At 40.8% G+C, this 10,655-nt stretch overlaps 1 protein-coding gene across 2 annotated transcripts; it reads left to right on the top strand.

Moving 5' to 3' along the window:
• Positions 1–343: 343 nt before the first annotated feature.
• lhx2b (LIM homeobox 2b) lies at positions 344–9,117 on the top strand. 2 transcript variants are annotated; one of them, XM_085367774.1, is made up of 5 exons: positions 344–526; positions 2,062–2,264; positions 2,982–3,352; positions 6,126–6,331; positions 8,827–9,117. In XM_085367774.1, exons 1-5 carry the CDS (start codon positions 344–346, stop codon positions 9,115–9,117), a joined length of 1,254 nt encoding a protein of 417 aa, XP_085223900.1. The 2 variants fall into 2 exon arrangements, with proteins under 2 accessions (XP_085223900.1, XP_085223899.1); XM_085367773.1 differs by having other exon boundaries at positions 344–541.
• The last annotated feature ends 1,538 nt before the right edge of the window (positions 9,118–10,655 follow it).

Here is a 10,655-nt window from a genome sequence, read left to right as displayed (position 1 = left end):
CTATAGTTGGTATGTTTAGTCACCGTAAATGGAAAAGAAAATCTAGAAAGAGCAGTTGGCAGTGAAACATATTATCATGCCTGAGATAAAATAGATGCCACTAAGAGAAGGCAAATCTGTGCGCTTTTTAATGAATTAATCATAGCTTATTAATAACGAGAGCTGGAGAGATTCGGATGACGGTTTCCATTGGCAGATGAGACGTAGTGTGGAGAACACGTGTCCAGTTTTTCCCTCATATTTTTTCCTCCCTGATCTGGATTTCTCGCTTGTCACGGCAAGAAAGGAAACGTTAAAAGATCGAAAATTTTGAGTGGCATAATTGCAGAAGGTTCCCCCTCTCATGGACATCTTGGCTTGCAGATCTGAAGAGAACAGTTATAACATCCTCCCATCGGCGGCTACGATGCTTTTCCATGGCCTCCCCGGAGGCGACGTTCGCGGTGTGGTGGAAGAAATGGACCGGAGAGGAAAGAGCGAGTCAGCGGCCATCAGCTCAGCCATCGATATGGGAGAGTCAGAGACGGTAGGCGAGACTCATGTTTTGGCCCTCTTTGGCTATTTAGCGCAAGCAGCATGGCAGCCTGGAAACATGTGTCAACGGCTGCACTCTTCCAGCTCCAAGCAATCTGATTTTACTTTAAATTCAAACCGGAGGGAAAGTATCCACAAAATGTTTCTCCCCCCGTCTCTAATTATCTTTCATTTATTTGTTTCATTGAAGTTGCTCTCAAAGTTGCTGTTACAGGCCTAAACCTTCTGATTCCTACTGCCATACTTTCACCTAAAACTTAATCTCAGCAAAGCTGCAGACAGAACAAAACCTGAGACGAGCAGACAGTGAAATAATTCAAAAAGACGACATTCGTCTGCAAACTTCACCAATTTGTTTTTATAAATTGTTTTTTTAATATATAAATAGTTATTGCTTTGTAAGCAAACATTAAACATTCATATATCTATTAATCTGTCCAAAAAACGCCCCAACTTTGTCACGTTACATTACAGCAAACAAGCTAGTAAGTTTTTAAATTCATATTTTCAACCTTTCTTTTTATTTTCTATATTTTCACAAAAAAATCCCAAATTGTTAGACTACTTTGTAATAATAAATTATATTTGTAATAAAATCAAACAAGTTTTTAAAATGTGTTTCTTATTATTATTATTATTATTATTATTATTATTATTATTATTATTATTATTATTCAGAGTTTGCAAATCAGAGGCGCGTGCATATGTGTCCGTATTCACAGGCCTTTGGAAAAATAATGCTCGTCTCACAAGGCTTTGTTTCATATTAAAAGCTTTTACGAGCATGGCTGGGTTTATATTTTCTGATAGAAACTGACAGCACAGACACAGCTTCCCATGACCACAAATGTTCTTCAGTATCCTCCAAACCCACACACAGCATGTCAACGAACTTCGATGAGCTTTTTAAGTGCAATTATACGACTGTATGTTTAGCTCTTCGTTTTATTTGGCACATTGCTTTTTGAGTATTCGGGATTATTAGAATAATGACGCTCTGACCTCCCCTGTTACCCGTGTAATTTATGCTCTCTTTGTAAAGACTCTTCAGACTAATTGTAGCTCATTATTTCCTTTACTGAAACAAAAATACTCGTTTTAACATATCTAATTTCTTGTGTCTTTTGATGAAAAGAAGAGCAGCTACTTTAATTTTACTTTAATTTCAATATGTTGTATTATTGAAGCTTTTAAAATACTTTATTATTTTATTAAAATATCTATATCTATATATCTATTTGACAGATATATATCTATATATATCTATATAGATATATATCTATATAGATATATATATCTATATCTATAGGTATATATAGATATATAGATATAGATATTTTAATCTTTAGACTATTGTTCTTGCCACACGGGAGTGGTGGCCCTCAGCAGTGAGCTGATATTCGAGGAGAATATCGTAGAGATGCGGTCCTGTAGCTTTCAAGGATTTTACGGGATTTTATTTTGAGTCTCTCTCTTTGTTTTTTTTTTTTGTTCGTGTGTTTTTGTCCTGACGGCTTCGACCTGCAGTCCATGCCATGCATGACCAACGAGCGCGTGGCTCTGTGCGCGGGCTGCGGCAGGAAAATCGCGGACCGATATTACCTGTTGGCCGTGGACAAGCAGTGGCACATGCGCTGCCTCAAGTGCTGCGAGTGCAAACTCAACCTGGAGTCCGAGCTCACCTGCTTCAGCAAAGACGGCAGCATCTACTGCAAAGAGGACTACTACAGGTAGGAGAGCGCGCAGGGGCTCTAATCCCGGTCATGTGATTGGTGAATATTTGTATTATCTTCATCTAAAGCAGCACCGGGTTTGAGCAGGGGAGGGGGGTAGATTTAAAAACATTAGTAATTCTAAAATGTGTCAATGAAATAATTATTTTTTTTAGTTTCACATAAATAGAACTGATGCTGGCGTTGCAGCGGATTTTCTGCAGTGAATACAAGCTGTTTGCAACTCTTTAGAAAATGTGATGTTCGGAGTTTTCCTGTCAAAGCTCTTTGAGCATTTAAGACCCAAAGAAAAGCTGTGATTCATGCTGACAGTTGTGCTAAACCCCTCCCCTGAAAATCAGATAAAGAAAGCGTTAGTTTTAAGGTTAGCATCTCTCTAGGGGAGAGTGACCCCCACCACCCCCGCTACCCCCACCTTGCAATAAAAGAGAGCCTCAGGAATACTTTGGGCCCAAGAAAATTAAATAAAAAAATAGAATCCTATTTTGATTCTATTTTAAATACAAAAGGTATTTTTTTTAAACACATTTAGCAAACTCCCTTATCTGCTGTCGAGGTTTTAGCACACTCGTCCACAGGGAAACTTTTTGCACCTTCTTTAAGTGCGTCAAAGTTGGTCTGTTTGCATAAAAACACGTGCCACTGCATAGTTTACCAGCACAGCCCACCAGCTTTCGCATCCAGCCGCTGATGAGGTTTCTGTGTTGTCCGCAGAAGATTTTCGGTGCAGAGATGCGCTCGGTGCCACCTGGGAATCTCGGCCTCGGAGATGGTGATGCGAGCTCGGGACCTGGTCTACCACCTCAACTGCTTCACCTGCACTACCTGCAGCAAGATGCTCACCACCGGGGACCACTTTGGCATGAAAGACAGTCTGGTGTACTGTCGGCTGCACTTTGAGACTCTCATCCAGGGAGAATATGAGACACATTTTAACCACGCGGACGTGGTGCCGCACAAAGGCCTGGGCCCGGCCAACACGCTCGGACTATCCTACTTCAGCAGCGTGGGGACGGTGCAGAAAGGAAGGCCGAGGAAGAGGAAAAGTCCTGGGCCAGGGGCCGAGCTGGCTGCTTATAATGCAGGTAAAATGAATCTCGACAAGCGAAAGAAAAAAATGATCGAAATTATATTGAAAACGTGATATAGTTATAATTTGCGTTTGTTCCTTTTTATTTAATTAATGCCAAGTTTTGCCTGAATCGTTTTAGACCTTTAAAGAAATTTAAGAAACAGTTCTTTGAGCTTTTGTCCAAAGTGGAGATCAAGAGCCACGAAGCGTGGAGGGAGCTGACTGAAGCTGACAGACTCCATTAATGAAAAATGTTTTTGTAACATTCCGTTAGAGGTTTTTACTGTGCTGTGGCGTCCTCAGTGGTGACGCTGTTTGAGCTTTACCATACAACTTATTCGATATTTAAAACAACATCTTTGTTGCTTTAATATCTCCATTTACAGTTCACTGTAACTTCAAACTGAGATATCAGAAGATTTAAACCCGTCCTGGTGTCTCTGTAATATTTTAACACCGAATTGTGCGTAATAGTGAACCTTTCCATTTGTTGTGCGTTTTTACATTTTTTGCGCACTTTCCCGTAACCTCTTCTGGATCATACACACTTTGTGAGTCTGCACATTTTCGGCTCAGTTTTGAAGTATCAGCAGCGCGTTGGTGTAGACGCTAAACACCCTGCACGAATAAGCCTGAACTAATAAACAAAGAAAAAGCTCGCGGGCCACGTGTGGGGCCACGGGACAAAAACAGCCACAGGTTACAAAGCAGAAAAGTGCAGCATAGAAACAAGTTAGACCTTATTTATGGCAAACAGCCTCAATATGCGGACTGAAATATGTGGACTGGACTTTTCATACAACTCAATACAACTAAATGTTCAGTGGCAACAGTGTGCGGATGCTAAACCTTTTTTCCTCCCATGTCCACTTTGTGGAGTGAAAAGAAAAGTTTTTTGATGTGCCGGCTTTTGCTTTCGCCCTTTTCCACTTGTCAGGCTCCATAGACATCTACAGACCCCACCCCCCTCCCCACCACCACCAGAACTCCTCACCCACGCACACACCACCTCACCCTACCCCCCAAACCACCTCCCTGTACCCCTCTCTCACTCGCTCGCACACACAGGCATACACACATTGAGTGAGCGTTTTTGTTTTTTTGTATTGGGACCAGGCCAAACTGGGTGTATTTCAGCCAGATCAATGTGATTTGATGAGTTATTCACTTGAAGAGGGAGTAGGGAGCGCAATAAGTTGCTAACGGCAGCAATATGTGGTTGGACTCTCATCCTTTTCCCATATTCCTTTAAAAACAAGGCGATTGCAGCTAACATGGTGTTAAAGCCTCGGAGTGATCACACAAGAACGCTTTTTGTTCGGATTTCTCTTTCCTTAAAATGTAGACGTAGAAAAAGATGTGTAAGTTGACATAATTTCACAGAGTGATTGACGTTTAAATGTAAAAAAAATGTCAAAAGAAAACGCACGCACGCACGCACACACACACACACACACACACACACACACACACACACACACACACACACACACACAAAGGGCGTCATGATGACGATAACGGAAGGAAAAGTAATTTATATAAATAAAATGCTGTGAATTAGTTTATCTTTTTCAATGTGGGCATTTAAGAAAAAACAAGAAAAAGCTCGTGAAGCTGAGTGATGAGAGTGAAGAAGCGATGCGCCCTCTTCTGTTTGCAGCCACACACAACACGAAAGCTTCACCTGAAGAGACTCATGAGAACAGCTCTAACCCTAACCTTGCGCCAGCTCCTACAAACGGCCATAACTGTGCAGGAAGACCAGGGAAAAGGAAACCGTCTACAAGCTGCTTTTCTCCTATTTTTTGTAAAAAAAAAAAAAAATGCTACAGCATATGTTTTGGCCAGAAAGCAGCATTTGTTCTGCCTGGTGTGTATCGGCTAATTAAGTGAAGTGTTATTCCGTTGGTTTTCACTCACTTCATATTCATCGTTTGCAGCGTTCTGATATTGAACGCGAACTGTTATGCATGCAGCAACACTTTGAATATTGCCAAGAATTTTTCAGGCTGGGGACAAATACATGTGTGTTGTTGTTACTGTGTGTGTGTGTGTGCGTGTGTGTGCGTGTGTGTGTGTGTGTGTGTGTGTGCGTGTGAGAGAGAGAGAGAGAGAGAGATGGCTGTATCCAGGCTCGCACCTCCTCCTAGGACAGAAAGACACAAACAAATAGACTGGTGTGGTGCACGAGGAGAGGAGGTGATCTGCAGCTGGAAGAAACAGCTGTTTGGTCACTTTGTATTTCTGTGCAGATTTAAACAGAATGAGGCGTTTTTATTGTATTTACAAAGAGATGTGTACAATAATAGAGCTTAGAAAACAATTTTCTTCTTTTTTTTACAGTTTAGTTATTTGGATCAGTCACACTGTCGTGCTTTAAAGTCAGCGCCTCACGAAGCCCCTCAGTGCACAAAGTTTCTATAGATCTCTTGCTGAATTTAATGTAGACGTTTAAATAAAATAATATGTGAAAAGAATTACAAAATACCCCCCCCCCCCCCCCCCCCCAAATTTGCCACAACAGTTCTGCCAGAGGTCTGTTTCTGTGAAAAGGATTTTGTTTTTCACCAAGTGCTATATAAATAATATTAAATTGAACTGAAAGCGCAGGTTTTAAATGCCCAGGCTATTCTTTGAAATATATTTTCACCTCCTTGCTGGTAACAGTATAATACTCTGGGGACATGAGAATTTCATAAACAGCAGCAGAGGAATGAAATGATGACGTTAATAATGAGTTCCAACTTGTCTTAACCCACTGTCCTCCTTTCTCTGCTGACATGAAGCGCTGAGCTGTAACGAGAACGACGGCGAATCCATGGACAGGGACTCCCAGTACAGCTCCAGTCAGAAGACCAAGCGCATGCGGACGTCCTTCAAGCATCACCAGCTGAGGACCATGAAGTCCTACTTTGCCATCAACCACAACCCAGACGCCAAGGACCTCAAGCAGCTTGCCCAGAAAACTGGCCTCACCAAGCGGGTCTTACAGGTAGCGCCAGCAGCCTCTCACTTCTCGACCACAGTTCACTTTTCTGTTACTAAAAGTAGCTCGCACAAGCCAACAGGGCGACATTTCCAGTGATAACCAGTGGTAATATAAATGAAGTGGTGTTTTACAGTTAGGAGCCAAATCAGCTGCTTTATTTTATGATTTTGCTGTTTTTCATCTCAAGTTCTTGGAAGACTTTTAGGAAACAAGTAAAACAAAATCAGAATTGGATTCCCTTACTTTGTTTCTGTTTCTTTTCTCGTTTTCATAACAGCAGAAGCAGAATTTCTAATTGCCTTCAGGAAAAACAGACTTAATATTTCTGTTCATGCTGGAAACCAAAATTACCTGGAAATCAAAGAGAAATGTTAAAAAAAATGAAACGTAATATAACTCAGTGGATGATGTGATGTTGTGGTGACGAGTGAGGGATGAAAAGCAAAAAGCTCTGTAATACATGCAAAGAATGCGACAACACAACAGAGCATTTGATTTCCACAAAAGACGACAGCAAATTATCTGGGGTACTGAAAAGAAGAAAAATAAGACAAAAAGGTTTCTAAATCAAAATTTTACTGAGAAGGAAGAAAAAAAACATCCCGCTGCTTTAATTAACGCTCACAGAAAACAAAGCAGTCGTTTTGCTTTGATGCGTTCGAGTTTTCATGTCTGTTACTTCAGCTGAAGCGACTCTCTAGCCGCCCGATTCCCATGGCTCCATCATGACTCCATCACTAACACTTCCCAACACTCAGCTCGGCTGCTGCCTCGTTCGCTCTGCAAATCACAGAACACACTTTTATTACTGGAAAAAGAGAGGAAATCTTATATTCAAAAACATGACAAATAAATGAAAATCCCAGAGCAAAAAAAGAAGGTTGTGATAAAAAAATAAGGATATCGTTAATCTTATTGCAAATGTGTAAAATCATAACTGCATTTCTTTCTGCAAACACTGTAAATAGGACCCGTGTTGCTTTTTGCCAGGGTCAATGAAAGCAGGAGGACATTGCTCTCTATTTTCATGTGCAAGCATAATAAAAGAAATGGCTTAATTTCTTTTGTGTGAACAGCCATGAAAAGTAAAGGCTTTTATAGCTTTTACACACAGAGGACGAGCGCTCAGGCTTAGTGTTTCCAAGTGTTCTTTTATCTTTGTCTCCAGTCAGAACATCTGCAAACAGACTTTAAAGAGACACAAAGAGATGCTCGCTAGATAATGGAGATAATATGGGTATTCTTGAGATTCAGTGACATCACAAGCCGCGTTATATTTTGATATATTTACATTTTTGAAATATACTTATTCCCCAAGAGATACACGTCTGTTGCTTGACTGTGACAGTTTCTACATTTGTCACAGGCTGGTTTAGGTGCGGAGAAGTTTTGGTCTTAGTCAAAGAAAAATTGTGAAATGCGTTCAGTTAAAGCTGAGTTAAAATTTTCATACTTACATACTTACTTAGGTTTCAGATATTTAAACTCCTTTCTCTGGTTTTCATCACCAACTGTCGTGAAACACGTTTGGTGCTTTAGCTGTTAAAGTCAAGTAAGCAAACAATTATGTAATGAATTATTATTTGTCTGTGTCGGTCTTGTGATTGACCCTTTTGCCGTTTCCAACTGTGCGTTCTGGAAACATGAACATGTGTTAGTTACCTCTCAGCTGATACCTCACAACTAGCCAGTTTCCAACACAAGAGGCTGATACCCCTGAGAGGGCTTTTCCCAGCTTTCAGGCAGGTATGGGTCTCCTTTATTTTACTAGAGCATCAAAATTAGCTTCGAGACCTGCCTGGGATACAGTAGGTAATCCATCAGCATGAGTATCACGTCCTCTTTTTATTAGTGTCGGTGCTGTGTGGTGAGGCAGCTGAAGAGCCTGAACTGTATTACCTGCTGTAGGAAGTGACAAGACTGAGAGAAGAAATCATGTTCAGTGTGTTCACAGTGACGCATTACATTTTGTTAGAAATCCAGTTTACATACAGACTGTTAAAGGAGCGGGCTGGCATTTATGTAGCAGAACACTTCAGACTACAGTCTGCAGAAAACTGTATGACCAACAGCAAACATAATGCATAAAAGTAGTGTGTTGAACATGTTGGAAACAGGAGTTCCCGGTTAATCGAACAGTGTAGAAAGGGCAGAGGAACATATTGAAATCTATCTTTAGTGGTGTGCAGACTTTTAGCCCAATATACTGGAAGTGCTCACACCACTGAAAATTACATTTCAGCACCAAAACAAATATATGTGGAATTATTTTACTGAAGGAAACGGCTCCAAATAAAAAAATGTTTATATTTCAAAACCTGGACCCAAGAAAGCAAAACCATCTGCACACTCAGGAACGACCAAATAGGTTGAACTGAAAGTCCTGTAATAATGTAATAATAATGTTTTTCTGCATGAATGTTATTTCTTTATGATATCAAACACGCGTGGGTTTGTTTTGGTATTTAGAAGTGTACTAACAGATCATCCATCTGCAGGTGTGGTTCCAAAACGCTCGGGCCAAATTCAGGAGGAACCTGCTGCGGCAGGAGAGCACCGGGGTAGACAAGGCGTCCGACGGCTCCACGCTGCAGGGTGGTACACCGTCAGGCCCGGCCTCTGAGATCTCCAACGCCTCCATGAGTCCCTCCAGCACACCCACCACCCTTACGGACTTGACCAACCCCACCATGCCCACTGTCACCTCTGTGCTCACCTCCGTGCCGGGTAGCATGGATGTCCACGAGTGCCGGAGCCCATCACAGACCACGCTGACCAGCCTCTTCTGATAGATGGAGCCCTTCTTCACAGCCCCCTCTCCCCTGCCCTCCCTGGCCCCATCCCTTAGCTCCCCCCTGCTCACCTCTGCTCCTTGTGGATCTACAATTAAGCACGGTTCACTCCTTGGAACATTTAACGGATTAGAAAACAAAAGGAAGCAAACTGAAAAGGTTTCCTTTAGAGACTGTTTGATTAGTGAGGTGGCTGAGCCTTACACACCGAACATTTGTTGTTATTTTGATGTTGTCTTGTTGAGAACTGAGGAGACTTGATTTGCATTTTTCAATGTTTACAGAGAGAGACTGAAACTGGTCAAAAAAAATTTGGAATATTGTTTTTTCCAGCACAGTATTTATGTTATATTGTACAAGAGTCACTGTTAGAAGGATTGTAAAAAATCGTTTTCTTTCTTTCTTTCTTTCTTTCTTTCTTTCTTTCTTTCTTTCTTTCTTTCTTTCTTTCTTTCTTTCTTTCTTTCTTTCTTTCTTTTGTTTTGGAAATCTGAGATTAAACACAGGTTACAATATCCTATGACTGCCACGTGCCTTACGGTCCACTTATCTTAACTGCTGTTTCTAAAAGTCGGTCACACGTGAGTGATTTGCATCAGAACAAAGCAGTATGACTGAATTAACTCGACTCCTTGTGCGCATTTATGTATGTGTGTGAGTTCTGGCTTGTTCCTCTTTGTGTTTGTGTGAACGTGCAGTAAAGCCCATTCGGCTGCACTTTAATTTAAAAGAAAAAGGCGAGAGGCAAATAATTCTTGTTTTTGATCTCAACTCTTTTGAATCGTCTTCACTTAAACTTGGCTAAAAAGCTGTTGTTCAAAGTCTCGACTTTTAGTTTAATGCACTGGCGGCCCGATGCAGATCAGTTCATGATACTAAACCTCACCAAATGATGCGATCGATTTCATTAACATCCACCAGGTTACTGAGACCCGTCTCGGTGCATGCCCATTCCTTTTTAATTTTCACTTCTCTGGAACAAACACAAAGCTTTTAATAGGAAAAAGATGTAACATCTCAGCAACATCCTCACTAGTTACTAGTTTAGTTTCTTAAAATTTGATGATTTAGCAGGTGACTAACCCTGGATAGGTTGCCGGTAACCTGGTGGATGTCAAAAGGTTAAGTTCAGATTTAACATGAACTTGTGAACTCAAACATGGCTTTAAAGACACTGTTTTCTGTTGTTAAGATATTCAGTGACTTTAAAAGTCATGTAGACGTGTCAAATTTCAAGTTGAAGTGATAAAACACACAATTAAATATTTTAAAAATGCCTCTTGATCTTCCTTTAAATACAGGAAGAACTGCTTTCAGTTAAATCTTTCATGTTATATATATGTTGCATGAGACCTACTGCGTCCAGCTGTAAGGTATCATAACAAACACCAAGTATCCTGCTTCATGTCTGATTTATAGTACTGTGTTAAATCTATACTGTGTCCTATATGCCATAACAGACATTGTACCTTGATGTGCACCTTCCCAAAAATGCTACAGCGATGCACCTCTGATATGTGGGGAAGTATTATGCC

This window comes from Diplotaxodon limnothrissa, linkage group LG12 (genome assembly GCF_057381915.1).
Source record: "Diplotaxodon limnothrissa isolate DT_005_m linkage group LG12, D_limnothrissa_male_GT1.1, whole genome shotgun sequence".
In the NCBI taxonomy this organism is placed as follows: Eukaryota; Metazoa; Chordata; class Actinopteri; order Cichliformes; family Cichlidae; genus Diplotaxodon; species Diplotaxodon limnothrissa.
This window is presented reverse-complemented; position numbering and strand designations above follow the sequence as displayed.

Excerpts from the sequence above, each read along its gene's own strand:
- lhx2b (XM_085367773.1), top strand. The coding sequence starts at position 344 with ATGGACATCTTGGCTTGCAGATCTGAAGAGAACAGTTATAACATCCTC. Across the intron at positions 2,265-2,981 it reads TGCAAAGAGGACTACTACAG|AAGATTTTCGGTGCAGAGAT; the intron begins GTAGGAGAGCGC and ends TGTTGTCCGCAG. Across the intron at positions 6,332-8,826 it reads TCACCAAGCGGGTCTTACAG|GTGTGGTTCCAAAACGCTCG; the intron begins GTAGCGCCAGCA and ends ATCCATCTGCAG.